The 19541-nt window shown below is 39.9% G+C and overlaps 1 protein-coding gene and 1 long non-coding RNA gene across 11 annotated transcripts in view; one reads left to right on the top strand and one right to left on the bottom strand.

The window, feature by feature from the left end:
* The window catches only part of LOC135498474 (homeobox protein Hox-B4a-like), a 129011-nt gene that overhangs the window by 6581 nt on the left and 102889 nt on the right, over positions 1-19541 (bottom strand). For all 10 annotated transcript variants that reach the window (XM_064788771.1, XM_064788777.1, XM_064788770.1 and 7 more), the window contains one exon: positions 1121-1609. In XM_064788771.1, the coding sequence (XP_064644841.1) occupies positions 1121-1523 (403 nt within the window). In that variant the 5' untranslated portion in view covers positions 1524-1609. The remainder of the gene's footprint in view (positions 1-1120; positions 1610-19541) is intronic.
* On the top strand, positions 1623-6540 carry LOC135498479 (uncharacterized). The gene is made up of 2 exons (XR_010449065.1): positions 1623-1946; positions 6321-6540. It is a non-coding gene; the product is annotated as an uncharacterized LOC135498479 (long non-coding RNA).

Raw genomic sequence — 19541 nt, 5'->3', positions numbered from 1 at the left:
CACTTCGATATGAGATTAGGAGATCAAGACCCCATGAAAACTCCCTTGTCAGAGTATGGTGTCAGTTATTCCGTTAGGTCTATTCACATTAAGTGCAGGCTGCTTGAAGAGTATAATGATGTGTTCAATAAATTCTTCTGAGTTATAAAATTTTACGTTTAACTATTATTTATGACAACATATAACATCATAAAAATTATGAAAATGAGAAAAAAATTATATCATAGATCTGGCACACTTAAATGATCCAGTGAACGTCAGCCATGATGCATATCATGATCATTTCAAAGCAGAAAGATCAAAGAGTACAAAACACTCGGAAATACAGAAAAAGAAAAGAAAAATGTGCACCGCGATGACATTTTATGAATAATGCACGTTGGACAATGTCGGCAGAAACGTTTTGCTTTGACTTTCGATTCCGAAAAAGAAAACGCATGGTCGGCTGCGATCAGCTGCTGTTGCTGCCATTACCCACGATATCAATCATGTATGACCTGGATCTGTTACATACAAAACACAATACAAAGAGTACGCTACCCTAGCCCGACATAGGACATTGAAAAACAAACTTTTGTATTATCAAATATGATTAATTTGGTGTACGCCTTCTTAGAACAGGCAATGGAAGCCGACCTCAAGACGTCATCGTATAATTTATGAAATAATGAATATTTCGGGGGAATTCCAGTATCGAAGAATGATTAAGTGGACCTCTGGATTGCCAAAAGCGTACGGCGGTCTTTCTCCAAAGCTTTGAACACAATGCGAAATTTGCAGGTAAATATCTTAAGAATGGCGACAAACATCGAATGATATACGAGTATTTATCAGTTAGTTATCATCCTGCTGTCATCTTGGGTGTTTAGAGGTTAATAGGCCGTCGGAATTGGCCTATCGTATGCAGGCACAATAAACATTTAATAAATGAGTATGGGGTAAGAGAACTCCATATTCCCGGAAACCTTGTAGCGAAAGGGGTGTATACTGCAAAATGGCTACAAGTGCACTGCTCTCCACTGGAATACATGCATAAGGACAGGGAACCTCATTAGCGCACACTAATGGGACTAAGAGAAAGATTTACGAGCACCACAACTCATTTATCATGCGATCTTACCTCCAATTTCCGCGAGTTGTTTGGCTTTTGAATTTTGGCGGGACTCCCTCATCCAAGGGTAGATCTCCTGTTTCGGTGGGCCGTGGTTCGGTGTCACTTGACCAGGGTGTATCGAACCGTTTGTATCCGAATCCTGCATGCACTGGTTGGAATAATTCTGCAGGTACGTCCCGTTTTCCGCACAAGGGGCCACCGGACTAATCGGAGTCTGCATGTAGCACTGGCCGCGGCCCGCGCGCTCCCTATAATAACCACCATCACTCACTTGGTCAAAGTTGCTGTCATAGCTATACCCGTTAGTGTTCTGATAATAGCCCGGGTAGCCAGCGTGATTAGTTTCGAAGTATGTTTTCTGCATGTTTCGATTTATAAAATTTATTTCACTCTGGCACTGTCCTGACATAGTTATCGCATGCTAGCGCCTCTGGGACCACGTGGTATGAAAACAGCCAATCACAGCTGTCGCCTGCTGCCACTGTTTACCATTTACTGCAAATAGAAAAATAGCAGGTATGAACAAATGTTGCCGCATCAAAATGTCATCAATTACTTAACACCGGTATAAATCATTTAAATTGCACCGATGATATGGTGCAGGCGATAAAATACAACCACAAAATGTACTCTGGTCATTGTGGAAGAGGCAATGGATTGTACTGTAAGCTAGAGCGGGATGTGTAACGGGACGAACTATTCGCGGGACAAAATCTTGTTCTAAATGCTCTGCTTTCGAGTGGCGCACCAGTTTTCACAATAGGTTTCCGGCTATAAAAAAGCGAGGCATTCATGCAGGATCTGGAACGAAAAGAGAGTTACGAACTCTGAGGTAAGGCATGTTTTGGTCTGTGAAGTTTTGAGGCACGCAGACTGTCACTCTTAGGACATCACTATAAAGGCGCTTCTCTTTGATTATCATATATATGCCTTTCGAAAATGATTTAATCCTTCAAATGCACTTCTGGTATCTCATTTATTACAATACCCCTTGGAAATAAATGGACGGGACAACGCGAATTCGATTAAGAAGGGTAGGATGATATTTCATATACTTCAAAAACTCCAGGGAACCAATTTCTGCGGACACTTCGCACGCGATTTCATGAAAGGCAAACTTCTTTCACAGTCCCGTCATATGTTGAAATCTCCTGGTCACCAATGAAACAAACTTTCCTGGTGTCTCTCTGACGGACGGAGCAGAACTTGGCTTTCGCCGGATAGCGAAACAGTCACAACTGCGACAAGAGAATCGATTTCTGTAGTTAATGATAAACCTAATAAGGCATCCCAGAGGCGCCCGAAGCATCTGCTTCGTTTTCCGCCTTTGCCTCGGAAGAATGACATTAAGTTTATGCAGTAGACTCGAGTGACTTCGGATACACCCTTCGAGCATTGGGATCATTGCTTCATCGGACCCGATTTCCATTATGTTGATGCTGCTGACTAAGCTGCTTTGTTTAAGTCATCGAACTCGTCTGTGATTTCTTGCTTAACAAAAGATAGGAATTTTGGGGTCCCTGGGTATTTTGAAAACGTCACAACAAAGGTTATGGTTAGGGCCCCTGTGGTAAACATAGTGCTAAAAAAGTCGTTACCCGAATAATCGAAATTACAAGATTACAAGAATAACGGACTGGCAAATCGGAAATATTCATTTGCAACTGTTTCTCCGATCCAATGGGTTTCTCGAATAAATCGGGCCGAAATCTGGGTCTTTTAGCTTCTGATTCCTTGAAAAATGGGGTCGAAAAGAGAACTCTTGACGTATAATTGTTCCGAAAGCTTTCAACTACTCAAAGTAAATTAGCGTTTTGTCTTCGATTACGAGCCTGAAATGATTTCAAATTTTTCAAGTTTTGACTGTGAAACCGGAATCGTGATCATGATGCAGCATGTACAAGACTGTGTGTTCGAATTCCAGACACTGGTCAGTTCTCCAGGGGTCAATGCAACTAACCCTATTAGTGATTACTTATATGAGTGACCGGTCTGGCCGAAGAGGAGCTAATCCGACTGATGGACGTACATTGTGACCACTTTCCTTATTAAACGCCGCAGAGTTGCGGCAAATCAGGCGATAGTGTCCAATCATGTAAAATGGGATGTTCGATTTTAAAGTGTGACTCATGTGTGGTCACTGATTCATTTGCTGTGGTCAACCTAAATTTGATAAGACGCTGATTTATTCATGAGTTACTGGACAGGAGGCGTTACTCTGATAAGAGGAGTCTTCGGGGAATTGTAGAAATGTCTTGGAAGGAGAGTAAACCGAAAAAAAGCCCCAGAAACAACAAATATTTTCTACCAACATGAGCAATATCTTTCTTGTCATCCAGTCGTCCAACCAGATAGGCAATGCTTAATCAATTCAGATGCTATGGTCAGTCGAATACTGCAACCGCAAAGTTTTCGCCGTATGATTTATTTTTGCGGTTTTTGCTTGGACGTCTTTCTGGAAACAAGGAGTTCAAAAGTTATGAATAACCCCGCAAATATTTTTATAAGATTCTTAACAACATCATTTTAAGTTTCCTATCAATCTTTTTCAGAAGATTCTTTGTTAGATAGTAATTTAGAATCATAAACCAGAATCTATTCAACAATAATCGTGTAAATGTTGTTTGGGAATCTGAATCTCTAAATTGCATAAAAAGCTGAATATTTTTCAGAGATTTTCGCCTTGGTGAACCCTCATTACAACACCAGTTTCGAACTGGCATGCCTTGGCCAAAATATACTAACTGACCAACAGATCAAAGGCACCGCTGTGCATGATAGTCAAAGCATCACACTTCTTGATTTCTGACAAAATCAAACTCATTGATTTTACAGCCAATGACTTGACTGGCATTCCACCCAGAAATTCTGTCAGAATGGCATTTACTAATATTGTGGTTATTCCGCCCCGTCAGTTCAGTCGACAGCAGACGACTAAATGTCACGAAGAACTGCCAAATAGTTTTGAAGCGTATATTTATGTATGTGAACTTGATTCCACCAAATAAATATCCTGTGCTGGGTGTAGATTTGTGTAATATTGTCCACCAATGGACTAGCGGTTCAAGTAAAGTTGGATTGAAGCGAATTCTGAAGGATGAGCACTCCTGTCACAGAACCATAACATTCATGCGCCGTGAAGCGAGAAGATAAAAAAATCCACTCGTCAAAACTGGAATGCGTTGCCATGGAAACGTATGATCTCTGACTCATGATATATTGGTTCCAATCGATGATGTTAGATGATTCCTTTGATTTAACAATCAGGAGAGTCCTCTACCGGTTGCACTGGTTAAGAGAATCACTAACATGTGTTGAAATATTATAAAAGCGAGTTGAGTCCTGACGGTATTAGGGAGTTTCAGCATAACCTGTGCGTGGTAGTACCACTTGAATGTTGTAGACCGATTACTGAACCTTCCTTCCCTTCCTCATGACACCCGACCAACGAAAGCACATGGTCCTAACCCCGTGAGACTTGTTTACCACCCGTCAAGCTTCTCCACTCAATCACTTAATGGCCGCTTGTGATATCATTACACCCCGTTGATAGAACTACCACCAATTACATGTATTTTGATATACGTCCTTGCCAGGACATGGTGTTGTTATTAATGATGGGCCCTGAATTAGGTACAACTATATTAATCATCATATGCCAATTTGACGCAACGGTCGATTTGTTGTGATGAGGTTTGTTGACTGTACTACAATGTGTCAAATGACTACTTGTTATGGTATATCTATATATAAGTCCGGATAACGAGTGTGTAATAACGTGTAATAGCTGAAAGGTGTTCATTCATTATCCCAAGTAGCCCGGCATGCCTTATCTTATATACGAGTATTCACCACGGCGCTGATAAGACTATCTTACTTTTCGTGGAAGTATAGTCTTGACAGAAAGGAACTGTACTGCCAAAAAAATCGCACCTATTCAAAATAAGAGCCAATTCTTAAAATGTTGAAACATCACGGCTATAAAAGCTTTATGTAAAATGAACAAAGTTTGGTTCCATCGCTTATCCCTTAAGAGTAACAACGTATCCTTGTTCTACCAACTTGCCAGGTCTTACGAAACAAAACGGAGGGGATTTCACAAAATGATACAAATAGGAATTCAGGGGACCACATAATCAAGAAAACCACGACGCCACTCATTGGAAAAGCCCAGAACCTTCGCTGTTTTTGTTATAGCTGCCCTTACTCATGCCATGTCTGCTGCGGCGCATAGCAGCGTCAAAGTTGTCTAACATATGGTTTGTCATGTCCCGACTCAATTCAGAGTCACAAAACAAAGAATGCCGAACACACCATTGCCACACAATATCATTTCGAAAACCCAAAGATGCATTAACATAATGACAATGAATGACAGGACAAAATAACCCAGACTGTCGTTTCTTTAGCAAAAAAATATCTGAAAAGATATGTCTCGTCTTGACTAAGAAGACATATCCTCTGAGCTCTAAACAAGATAGTGATTTGGTCTAGCCTAATGGTAGAGGGTTCGCATGTTTTGCCGGCGCATTTTGTCCGGGGGCCCGCCGGCGCACTAAAAAGCATGGTCCGTCCCATTCGCTCGCAGGCGATCAGAACAAACTTGAGCAGACGATTTGAATTTGGTCAATGGATCCAACGATATTCAGATGTTCCTTGCAAGAATCAAAGGAGCCCGCCAGTCATTAGTGAGCTGGGACGCTCCCTAATGTAATTATATCGAAAATTAGTGAGCGAAGGGCGGCAGCTTTTCACGTAGTTGATTCAATGGCTGTTGTTCAGAGGCACCGAGTTCAAAAATATCGGCCGCCATTACAGCACGGCGATTGGTGCGCCAATGCGACAGTCAGAAGAACTACGTTGTAACAAACGATAGTTCCGGGATGGGAGCACATAAGTTCATAATCGAAACGAAACAACCATGGTCAGAACGATCAAACGTACAATGTACAATTATAAACGGAAGACAGTGTTCGAGCAACCAATGTGTTTTAGAATTGTTGGCCCTGTCAGCGATGTACATTTCTAGGATAATGTGCAACCAAGTCCGCCGGGCACACCCATGAGGATGTGTCACTGTAGCTTTCCGTTATTGAAATTAGAGCTGGCGATTATGTAATGCGTATTCAATTTGATACAATCGCTCTGTTCTTTTAAATAATAGCATCTCATGGCATTTCACAGCGCAATTGCTTTGTCGTTGCAGGAGACTCCACCTCTGATAACATCTTTCAACGTAACAAAAGTGTCCAGAACCTTTAATCTCAAAAAAGGAGACGTTGCTCTGGGATTAAGGACATCTTGGCTTATTGAGATTATAAGGATAAATCAATGCCATGGGATTAGAAAGGCTCAGATAAGCGGAAACTATTCATTGGTCATTAGAATGACTGTCAAAGTGATTTGAATGACACAGAATTTACAAAGGGATGACGAAGAAGGAATCATCGATATTAGAGGAAATGATCACGAAAACCTGTGATGATTATTAATGAGATCTGTTATTTGATAGCAAAGAGGATCAAATTTTCTAGAAAAAAATCATAATTTTAGTGTAAAAGTTCAGTTTATAAAAAAACCTGAATGTATGTTATACAAATTTTCAATGGCCTCTTCTTTCTTCTCTTGATATGATAAACACATTGGAACGAGTACCCTATATCTGTTTATAGAAGACTATACTAGTATGCACCTGCCATTTCATGTACTAACGAAGCAAAGTTTTCTCAAAACAATCAAATTATTTTGAAATTGAAATTGGCATAATGAGTCGGCCAGTAATGATATCATTCATATGCATGAATTGTGATCTGCAGTGGCGGGCATTGTACAAGACCAGGCATCAAGCATGGTCTTATAGATCCACAACCGTATATCTGTGAATAGACCCACTACTATCATATTAAACTGCACGCAAGTCGCCTAAAAGCATTACATTATGATGCAAATTTGCTGTCATATCAAATAAATGACCATCGATTGGTAATCTATCGAATGCACTGGCCAAGGTTGTGTCATATCACCATTACATGTACACGCTGCCTCCTATATACAGTACGTGATAAATGTATCATGCATGTGGTGACGTTCAAGGTTTTGTCCTCATTGTAGCTGATAATCAGAAACAGCTTGAATTCATCTCATGCATCTAGCACGATTTGACTTTCAAAAGCCCCTTGCACATTTATTTTTCAAACAGGTTATAATGTGTGCTTATATAGTACATAGGAGTTCAAAGATGTGTATGTAAATGAAATACAAAATGTGATCTGGTAGGAGACTGAACGTGTGAGGGCAAATTTATGGGGGCTTAATACTTCGCTTCCAGTCATTGACTCTTGGCTAATACGTCATTTCAAAACATACCTTTTAATGAAAAAAAGACACTCGGACAATGTTTTGTTCACGACGAAGTGGAAAGGAAACTTCTACTTCGTTTGAAACGTTCATCAACTCGAAAGGCGAGAAGGAAAAGTAACAGATTCTCTTTGTTCTGTAGCAGTATTGACGGTAATTTGCTAAAGTTCCCGAAAATGGCAGAAATGTGTGAACACTTGGGACTTCTGGTAGCATCCCTACCGGACTACGTGTCGCAATTAGACGCCATAAAGTGTGCGAAGACATTAAGCTTCACAGGTCCCATTGGAAGGCACAAATGTGTTTGACATTTCAGTAGTCTCCTGGACCAACCATCTCGACTTGGAGAGTTTCTTCAAGTGTCCCTACCTTTCAAGTAAATGCCCTCAGGGGGAAGCTTCACGTGAGAATAGAAAGAGGAAAGTAAAACGACGTACCGGTATCACTGTAGACTTCTTCACGTTTTGATGAGCTTTTTCTTTTGAACGAGTGACGAAAAAGTATTTTCTGCGCGAAGAGGATGGCGGTGTTTTTTTACATAAACCTCATGTTATCAGAAAAACATTCTATAAAGCCAACATCTTAGTTAAAAAAAATCATAACGAAGGTGACAGAAGTTGTAAATTTGTCGTGTTTGTCCTTCAGATATTTAGTAGAGAGACAGTTTTAAATCTCCTGCTGGCATCTTTTCTTCTTTTATAGTCGTGTGAAAATCTCGATGTGTGGCTTTGTTCTCCAAACTGTATCATAAAAACAGTAGAATATACAGCAAACTTTAAAAAAGCTTCCGACTTACAACTTTTCATCAGTGTTTCGAGAAAGAAAATCGTGTATCAATTATACAAACCTCCATCCCACCACATTCATGATAATGGCAAATAACACCTCATTGTTTGAGATAAACCGCAGCCCAGAAGGCGCATTGGGGTCAATCCTGTTCAAGGTCATACACTAATTGCTTTTGTAATGTTTTCTATTGATATTATAATAGAATATGGCAGACCAAGGACCCACCCTTTTCCCTCCGGTTACCCAGCGCTAAATATTTGCATGATGTTGAACATTCTGGTTTAGCATTCAAAGGTCTAAGGCATTTTCGTTACGTCTTTTGGTGAGAGTTGCCATTCCCATATGCCAAATGTGCCATACGTGACTTTGCCTTCAAGGAAAGTAGCCATTTGGTCACCACAAAAGTGAATAATTCTCACCGTACCTGGTTCTGTGTCTGATTTCTCGTTTCGTTTTGTTTCGTTTCAAACCTTTACCTTTTGTTTAACATTTATCTTCAACCGAGCAAGCCTGCACAACTGCAACATTGCAACCAGGTCACATTAGCAGCAACTGTTTCCACTTTACATTCCATGATGTCTGAATTAAAAGATCAAAGGAACTGGAGCCATAAGAAGACAGATCATACCAAGTGTTTGTGTGTGTTCTGCATCTGTAGTCTACTATGGCGGAACAGAGCAAAAGCAACTTCAAAGAACCGACTGAAACCCCATCTGTTTAAACTAGTTCATTTCATGTTCTTCAATCGGCACTGGTTCTGGTTAATGTTGAAATGAACTTGCGGCTTGAAACGAAACAGCAGCCTTTCGAGAAACTCGCATGTTCCCACCTTTAGTAACTGATCGGGAGGGTAGCCCTATTACTTCGTTTTTATCCTTCCCCTGTCGAATTTCCGATTTACGATTCCGAATTACGATTTTAGCTGAGATTTAGGGGTCTAAAAACATGAACAAACCTCCCAAGAAATTAACAAAAATCATAACTGTTCACCAGAATAATGAGAAATTATGCAATTTTCATCACATGTTTCCCAAATGACTAAAATTTGCTGAACCATGTTGAAATTTCAATTATTGCAAAAGTGTCACCGAAGCATGAAGAGTTCATCTGAGATTTCAAAAGCAACTAATGTGACAAAAGTTGAAATCAGAGGCCGTTAATCATTCTTCTTTTGGCTGTAATTAAACCGTAATGTTGCTGTCATAAGGAAAGAAATTTTTACAGTCATTTAAGTTCAAAAACTTTCAAATTCAAGGTTGAAAACAGAGAAATGATTAATTACACGCGTATCGAGTTGAAAATCATGATTAAAAGTTTTATGATGTATTCGCTTTGGGCCGATGCACAGGATCGACGATTGAAAAAGTGCATTTTATGATTATGGATCTTCACGAAGTATCTGTGGACCATTTTGATCATGTTACAGTAACCCTCTAATGATGCTGACGATGTATTTTCTCGATTGTGTTTATTGATGAAGGCCTATCAAACGTATAGTAGTTTGGTTATGTAAGTTTTAACGCGATCACGTTACTTTCAGTAGTTTGGCCAAACAAAATCGGCCCAATAATCCCTTTATCCGAAGAAGCACAAGGATAGCATACGTTTCATACAACGCCTCTTTGATATTGTTCACGAATGGAAACAAAGCACCAGCACATGGGAATTTCGTGCAAGAATATCGGTCACATGTTTCTAGAAAAGTTTCTAAAAAAGTGACCAGCGGGAATTACAAATAAAATATTCATGCGAAGGAGGAAAAAATAAGACAACACGAGCTGCAAGTTTAATGCAGGTGCGACGCACATGTGCAGATATTTCGTTAGCAAGCGAATCTGTGTCATCAATCATAATAGAAAAAATGTTTTGTCGCTAATACAATTACGAGTTTGATAATGGCATGATACAGGTTCTAAATTGGCAGTACCAGTGAAACAACAAATTGGCCATAAGCACTAAAAGACCTAATCAATGCATATGTACAAAGCAAGAAAGCACCAGGCTTGCTGCACTGTTAAGCTGGAACGGACGAAATACTTGCCATCCTATTTCAATGATGTCATGTGCCATACAATAGACAAGATAGTCAAACAATAGCCAATAGATACACGAACAATGGCCAAAGATGCTTGGCGTTCTTTCTACCAGTATCACCAGTCACGATGGAATAACATTTGATTAACGACTTGGCTTAATTGCTTTCTGAATTCCTCGTACTCTTCGGGCTGCAAGACATGACAAGTCATTGTTCTCAAAGTGATTACTATAAGTCAAAACCATGCTCAGGTCAAAGGTTTTGACGAAACTTGTACAGCACATAAATATCAATATCACGTTCTTTTTTTCGAACTCTCGTTTTTGCATTGGTTCCAGCATCCTACTTTGCTGGTGATTAGAATCTTGCATTTCGTTTGTTATAGTATCATGCTGCAATTCATTGATTGTTGGTTGTGGATTTTTTTTCTACATGTGATGCAAATCATACTTGAAGAACCTTACCAGATAAATATTTATTTCGTTCGAAGACTCCAACAGAACATTTTTCTTTCCGAAGACAGGCCAACTCGGCCGTTGGAAAGCCTGTCGGCTTCTCGTTAAGTCGGGAAATCGCTTCTCGAAGGTGAGTGCTTCTTTTCTTTCTTCAAAGTTGCTGTACACCACTAGCGACGCCTGGTTTTACAAGCAGGATCTAAATTCATCATCTTAAGCTGTCTATTATTTTGGTGATGAATGAAGAAGCGTTTGTCGGATTGAGGAGTGAGGAGATTAGCTCTAAGATTTCTGACATCTGACGGAATATTGTGATAGAAAGAGGAGTTGCTCTGAGGATAAACATGGCGTCCTTATCTTGTTATTGAATTGACCTTGAAATTGACAAATCAGACTAGGGAACGTTATTGAGGCCATGTCAGCCTACTCTGAGATGAAAAATTAACCAGAAGCACTGTTCTGCATGGCATGCCTGGGGAAGAAGGGTGTTTGAAGAGAAAGTGTATTTTCGAGTGCCTCTCGTTGTCTTCAGTGTAGGTGTGATAGTGATAATGTCACTGTGAATGCATGATTACTACCCAAGGCTGTTGTTTTAGCCTGGCCAAAAAAATCCAACGTGGAGAGCTCTTCCTACTACATGTATTTCAATATAGAGACGACAGAAAAAACGAACGATGTATTTTATATTACGCAAGTGGCCGCGCACAGCATCATCAAAACAGACAGGTGAAAACGGCTGTTCGTTCAACATCACTTCCTGAGTGGCAATTGTTCAATACGCCAATTTAATATAATGTACAATCACACATACATCAGACACTACTGAGTAGCCCATGTTGTGGTGAAACATACCTTTTGCACCATTTATCGGGAACTTTGATCTGCATGAAAAACATTCGCTGAAACTTGTAGACATTTTGACATTTTCTTGAAAGAAACAGGTGAAACATCTTGTAGCATTGGAGCCAAGCAAACAGATAAAAGGCAAAATGAAAGTGCCGCTCCTTTGATGTTATCAATGAAACTGAACGGAAAGTAAACTATAGTGTTACTTGGTTTATTTCTCACATTTCCGGATGCGTGTCGGTATTCGGTATACATTTCTTTATTACGAGTTGTACAAACACTGATACTTTTGACTGCAGTTTTCATTTTCTGCACGCTGAAGGAAATATTGATACACAATGAGGTGTAATCTCTGTTCAAGTAAACAACGAGATACTTCCTTCTGGAAAACGGTGAACGTCTCGACCATACTCTAAAACTGTGACTCCCGACAGGAGCCACTGTCACAGAATAAGACACCATGCAGTAATTGATAAAATCACAGCTAAACAACTCTTTATAATAGGAAAATACTCCATCAAATGTAGAAGTGATCCGTCGTTTCTATGACGACTAGGTTGAACCCAGCTTGATTGGCTGATCTTTGATCTCCTGCCACATGACTGTCATTATGATGAAGGGGATGTGGGGAAATCGAGAATTGAATTCTAATGACATTCGCGAAATTTGAAAATGCATTTTCGACATGCGAAGCATTACAATGATGTAAGAAAGGCCACCATCAAAAATATTATCTTTCACACATTGCAACTTAATGCTTATTCAAATGATTTTACCCCATTGAATGTAAGGGCGGGGCAATCAAGGGCTATTCATAACCCAAGGGTCGACAACGTAGCTCGATGATTTGACAATAGAGGGAACCATCCCTCAGGGTCCTCACTCCGACGCAAGACGGGTTACCGAAATGCCTCCACAGAGTTTCAAAACACAGAGCACTGCTTGCTTAACTCGCAAAAGCAGGGTATTTTTGCTAACCATGCCCCACGTTGCAAGGGAATTATTAGTCAGCAATGACGTTACCGACCATTACGCTCAACTTCTCCAAAAAATAAGACGACAATGCCTGATTTTAGAAACTGGCGATGATAAGAGCCATGTGATTCCCAAGAGAGGTGGTTGGTCATTTGTCATCCACTTTTTAACAGTAAACTGCCTTGGAGATGTGGTGCTTTCTTTTTCGTCTTATACAACAATGAGTGTGATGTCTTAACTGGACTTCAAAAGAAGTGCCATTGCGGCGTATAGGAATGAGAAAGTGTTGTGTAACATCAGCGGCGAAAATTATGGTGGAGGCCATCTTCTGATCACCAGGATTGTTTCTATCAATGTGTTCCTGCTGGTTTTCAAAACGGCCATCAATCAATAGGTGTAAGTGTCAATCACACATAATAGTTACTACTATATCTATTATAAAATGTATCAAGGAAAACATATTAATCTATGATTCATCATTTGCAGCCAACACGTCGTCTCCAAGGACCTTAATTACCATAATGACGGCATCACTTCCAACAAAAATGATTCCCCAGACAAGTAAAACTTTGAATCAAACTCTTTTCAATCAAACCTGGTCCACTTCACTCATTTCTTTAAAATCATGGATCATAATTCATAACCATTATTCTACTCAATCCGATTTAGAATCGAGTGATTTCTTGTAAAAACAAGAAGTAATCAGGATAATTCATTGATCGTCAGCCGCCGCCATTAGTATTCAAATCTCGCGTGGATCACACGTGACCTGTTTGTCCGGTATGCATCCGGGACTATAGACGGTACATTTCTGATTTAAACGCGGACGTGGTTAGAATATGCCCTTCGTTTACTTATTCATAAGAACGATAATGCGACCAGACCACTTCGGGAAAACATGCAATCCGTGAATTAGAAAAAAAGTTCTATTCGAGTTTCTATCAAATAAGTGCAGGGATGGTCCCTATTGTAAGCGGCACATTTGGGAATCAACAAATCTAGTATTCTACGGACACCACTAAACGGCGGCGAATATGATAGAGTTTCGTGTCATGGTATCCTCCTGCAAAATTTACCAGGGAAAAGCCACTCTTTAGAGGAATTATACTTGGAGAGACACATTTCCAAGTCAAGCCAGCAAGGGTGTGGATTTCATTTAAGAATCAATGTTACATGTTGCTTAAGAAGCTCCTTCCCGAATGCTTAACATTCGACCAAGGCTTGCAGGAGGTAACTGCCAGGGTGCCCCCTTCCAACGTTTGCGCGAACTAAGTCGTGGGGTGTGTCCCAAGCGCCCGAAGGATTTGAAAGCGAATATGATTTAACGATTCATTTCCTTTGTAACTTGTGGAATATTTACATAACCTTTTGATTGATGGCTTCTGGTAAGATGTCGCCAAATAACAGCACTGCCCATTAGACTTCTCAGGAAAATGTCAGTGACACGTAGCCGGCAAAATTACAATACAGGCATTAGATAAAGTATCATAAACGCACGTGTCATAAGATGTTTTTCCCAAAATATCACGGTGCACATGGAGAATCTGAATTATGTAGTACATGTATATATCCTATACAATGTGTCATACAGGTGGCCGTTATAAAATAGTCACCGACACGAATATGCGAATTGCCACCAAGTATCCCAGACACATTTGGAATACAGGTAGCTGACACTAATTAGAAGTTATAAAATATGATCATCATTACAAAACAAGATCAATGACTACGCAAACCTGTGATTGAAAGTCGACGAATTTCTCACCAGGCTCCTCATTTCAAAACACGTACAGCCTCAAACTTTATGGATGACAGTTCATTGAATCTACGTGAACCCTTGTCAATTCTTCTCGACAAGTCGATGGAGCATACGTTTCAATCGGTCCAAGGGAAATACGAGAAATGTTGATATCTATTATTCATAAGTCTGTAATTGAAAAGTGTGATATGTACTCATAACAGCGCATTCGTCTATCGCCGGTTCGGGAAAATTAATGGCCTTTCAATAGCATTACACCTGCCATGGCCTTGGCGAGAACACTGAAGAGAAAGGTTTATTGCATTGGTCAGGCACACGCACAAACCTATTCAATCTTCTGGACAACCTAGTTTTTTCTCTCTTCATGAGATACCCTCATAGCTTACATATGTATGAACTCGGAGAACTTTACAAATACTTTCTGTGACATTGAAATTTGATATAAAGAATTCCTTTTTTCTTTTCCATTACCGGGACAATGGGTGATATGAATAAAGACTAGCAAATGCTTTTATCTAAAACTCCATGTACATTTACACCAGACCTTTCTGTACAAAATTGAAGTAAAAGCATTTGCTAGACTTTATTCATATCAGCCAATGGCTCAAAGGCCGAAAACGATTTGATCATTTGGAACCATCATGCTGCATATACCATCTTATTAGGACCTTGTTAAGATTTTCGACTGGCGGAGTACAATTACTAATCCGCTACGACTTTCACCAGTGAGACACCTCATCGTCGTCGTCGACGAGACGGGTCGTCATTCAACCACAACCGCGGATTGAGACACTACAGGTCGATGCTGACATTGAAATTACGAACCCAAAGACCATAACTAACATTTCATTTTGATTCTTCCGCCTCGAATTCATTTTCCACCTGAATTACAACCCTCAGCTGAGGCGTTCATCATGTTGACATGGCAAAGGACTTCAAAAAATTAGCACTGAAAACTAAACGGTGCGGCCATCGACGCATTTCCAGTCTGGAAATTCTCTGACGGATCTCGGTTCAAATGACATGTCTGCTTGCTGTCAATGGGGGCGACAGGGCAACAAATCTGAGAGGCCAATAAGACAACATATTTTATCCCTTGAACAAGCTTGCACCATGAGGGAAATCTAAGATGTAATTGTGTTTCCCTGATGGATACAGACCGAAACTCAATCGATCTAGGCTAAAGTCAGATGTTAATTCAAATAAACCCGTCTGAATTCGTTCGATTTGAAGTGATAACTGATATGTGTGTCTGGCGAGTCCCTCTGTGATCGTCACTCCTCAACTGGGACGTCCTTCGCTGTCATTCGAGGCGACAGTCTGGAGGAATGTAGGAATCAACCGACATATCCGCGTTTAGCAAAAAGCCCAATCATTTGTAGTATATCAGTTCAGAATATTGATTATCTACATGTTCTAACATGGTAATTTCCTCTGGGCTGTGATATCGCTCTATGTATTAAGAGGGGTATTGGCTGACCAGGGTAGCAAATAATTTGATTCTCTGTATTTATCGATGAATGGTACTAGACATGTACGACACTAGCGTATTAGAGCCATCGTATATAACTGGGCTTGACCCTGGTATTTGAGAAATGAGAGGAGGCTCCAAACCCAAAGATCCAAGTTCTTCATTTGAGAACTTGATTATAGAATCAGAAATCAAAGGCAGCACTTGTGATATTAGTTAAACACTCGTAGAAGTAGTACCAACAAAACGACTCTATGCGAAGAGTTTGATCGTAAAATGAGATATAGCAGTCATCAGCTGATCTTCTTTCGAATAAAGTCGTGTTGTACTTGGTAAATGCATTGCGCAAACATTATCCATGGACTTGTAAACAATTAGGTATTTGTTGCCTATCAGAGAAAACAACAGTCACTAATTGTGTCATTGCAGCAATGGTCAGCAAATATCTAAACGACATTTGCTCGGAAAAGAGGAAAACATGACCAGCAAAACAACACAGCATTTTCCTGATTGTTTTACGCCAAATGGCCGCCACTAATCGAATAATGCACGACTGGAAGGACCCATCTCATCTCCCCTAACTGCTATGTGTACACCGCAGTTGAGGACCATGTATTTTGCAATTAGGTCTGTTCCACGATCCGCAACTGATGACCAAACTGCATGGTGGAGCTTTTCTGTCAAGCTCTTCTACCCAGTGGGATGTCAACATATCCAGGCATGCCCGTTTACTTTTTTCGGGGGATAGCTCGTAAATGCTGAGTATATCGGTTTACTGTAGGAGATTACCACGGGACAGTGGGTTCAACATAGACATGGTAGCGGCAATGCCTACATGAAAAATCGAAGGGTAGATAGCTGCCTTATTTTGCTAAACATATGTAGCCGATGTAAGAACTTCAAGCGCGATGACACTCATTGTCGAATGAGGACAAACGGCATACGCGTACCGCATACCTCCAATCGACGTGTGTTTTTTACTGTTTGAGACATAATGGCGATCGAGAGTAGCGAAACCAATTAGCTTTGTCGGTTCATTATTCAACTTTACTTCATAGGAAAAGGGAATCTGAGACTGAGACTTGCTTATGTAGGCACTTTCAGACGCCTGTGCTTGATCCAGTGATGCCAGCATTATGGCAATGGTCTTCACATGTTGAATGAAGATAACGTGACTGTTCCATTTTTTTCAATCACAATGTAGATCAACACTAGTGAATATCATGTCTGCCCAGGGATAGGTGAAAGTTCACCTTTAAAAAGTCTACCAAACTCCTACGCCATGATATAAAATTCCACTGTTCACTGAAGATAACGTCAAATACTTCAAAGAGTGGCGAAAAAAATCGTGTCCCTGAATTACATTCAATTCTCAAGCCATGTTTGAGGTTGGTTTCTCATCGCTGTTCGAGAAGATTGACTTCATCCTGATCTGATTTTTATGGGATTTGCACCGCAGTGTGATAATCTCCTTGTCCGTTCCCTGTCCGGAGTGTTGCCTAGGTTTAAAGACACATTAGGTCATTAATCAAATTCCTTAATAAAAAGTGTCCAACGTCAACCAAAAGGCTATCTGTCTTTTCACGAGACAATTCAATGGCCGGGTGGGGACACAAAGCTCTTGATGAAAGGTCTGGCACAGGAGGATAGCAGGTTATAAGCTAGTAATTACGCAAGGAAAAAAAGTCCCAACGATGTAAAGAGATAAGTTTGACCAGCAGTTCAATTCTTTTACCAAATTGGATCTGCTCACATATACTAACATCGAGTTCAGAGAATGAAATATTCGTATCAATGCGTTCACCTGTTTCTGTAACCTGATCGATTGTATAAGCAAAAAATGTTTGCATGCACTGGCCTATGGGCAGCGAGCATCATTAATCACTGAAAAGTGCCCAACGTCACCTTAAGAACTATCCGTCTTTGTACGAGGACAATTCAATGATTGTCCTGCGATGAACACAAGTTATACGCCAGTTGATTACAGGTAAAAAGATATAACGGATGACGTGATGCCGTGAAACAGATCATCATCGCCGCTGGGGAGATTCCGCACCAAGCGAGAGAAGGGGTACAAATAAGGGCGACACCTGGTGTAAAAACTCAAAACTATTGAACCCCTTTTAAGGTCATTTCCATTGTATTCCAAACTACATCATCGTTTCATTTTGTGTTGTTGACAATCTGAGAAAGTATGAAATTAATGGGTTGGCCATTCAGAATTCGATCTTAAAAACAGACGCACCAGTCTGTGTTAAGACAAAGAGTTATCTGTTGCATGGAGCAACTGAAAACAATTAATATGCACATCCTTGATCAATATGATAATGTCAAAAAAGTAAAAATCAATTTGACCGTGCCAAAGAAAGAGGAAGCGTATGAATAGACATAAGGAGAAAAAAAAGGTACCGGAATGAAGAACAAATCAGAAACATGTCGTACAATGATTAAGTATTTCTCTCATGGCATCTATCATCCGGGAATTAAATGATAGATGGTCTCCTGCGGCATGGAGGAAGAAAACATCGCAATCTTCATTTCCTGGCGGAAGAAAGTGCAAGTGCTTATAAAGTATTGAAGGCGATTTCATATTACTTGCCTGGTAATCCGCCATGTGAAACTGTGCATATGTTCTCTGAGTTTTTTAGGCACACTCAATGTGGTCTTCATGTAATAATGTTCAATATCTTTTCGATTGATTGCAGGATATTTCTATGCATGTTTCAGATCCTATTTCCTTTCATTTCCTATGAGATAAGGATAGGTCTCTCCACCCCAATCGATCATCATCATTGGGCTCGCTACAATATGCCATACAGAAAAATGACAATAACAGGCTTGAAACATCTTAACAAAAAGCACGAGTTTATCAATAAAAGCTTATCGCAAGGATTCTGCCAGGCCATTTAAAGCCTGTTCCCAATGTGCGGTTCCGTTCAAAATCATCTGAATTAACGAAACTATGCCATCTTCAGATCACTCATATATTCTGAAGGATTCTTTATTATTCAGTCTTACTTAAGGCCACCATTTTTTTTTTCAGCTCTATTTGTCAATCAAGTAATTACAAAATTTAATCGAATAATTCAAAAACTGAGACAACAAAAGTTCGGTTCCTGTTTTGGAACAATCACGGACAGTGTTGCACGAAATATTGCAGTAAATCATTAAAAAAAGAAACACAGATGGAAGTATTCAAACAATAAATTGCAATTACATCTGGAGTATAAAGCAGCTAATCCGGTGAGTGCCATAAATAAAACAAATAAACAAAGATTCATAAAAGTTATCTCACAAAACCTGAGATATCACGCAATTACATCTGTGGTTAAGTGCACAATTTGTCATACCTCATTAATAATATTTAACTATGTCGAGTTTCATTTTGATTAATTGCAATTTTCGAGCATTATGATATTACAAATCCCACTTTCCAGATGGTACCGAAATGTATTTCGCCGCCGTAAATATACTTTGGATTATTAGTAAGACGATTATTGAGTCTGCTAATCCATTGCTAACTGCAAGAGTTCACAAGACTGGGGTCCATCACAACTAGATCACAAATACAAGACAATGTTACCGTTATTTTGTAGTACATGTTAACTACACACTTCACGTTGACATTTCGAGGAACTGGTTAAAGAGTATCCCCCCCGCCCAATTCTAACGAAAGAATTTTATGTCTTATAAGAAATGGACTAAGGTGTATTTTTCTGCTAAGGTATGTTTGGAAAGTA

The sequence above is a fragment of the Lineus longissimus genome, chromosome 13 (assembly GCF_910592395.1).
Source record: "Lineus longissimus chromosome 13, tnLinLong1.2, whole genome shotgun sequence".
NCBI classification, from domain to species: Eukaryota; Metazoa; Nemertea; class Pilidiophora; order Heteronemertea; family Lineidae; genus Lineus; species Lineus longissimus.
The sequence above is the reverse complement of the archived record's forward strand: the minus strand, read 5'-3'. Positions and strand labels throughout refer to the sequence as shown.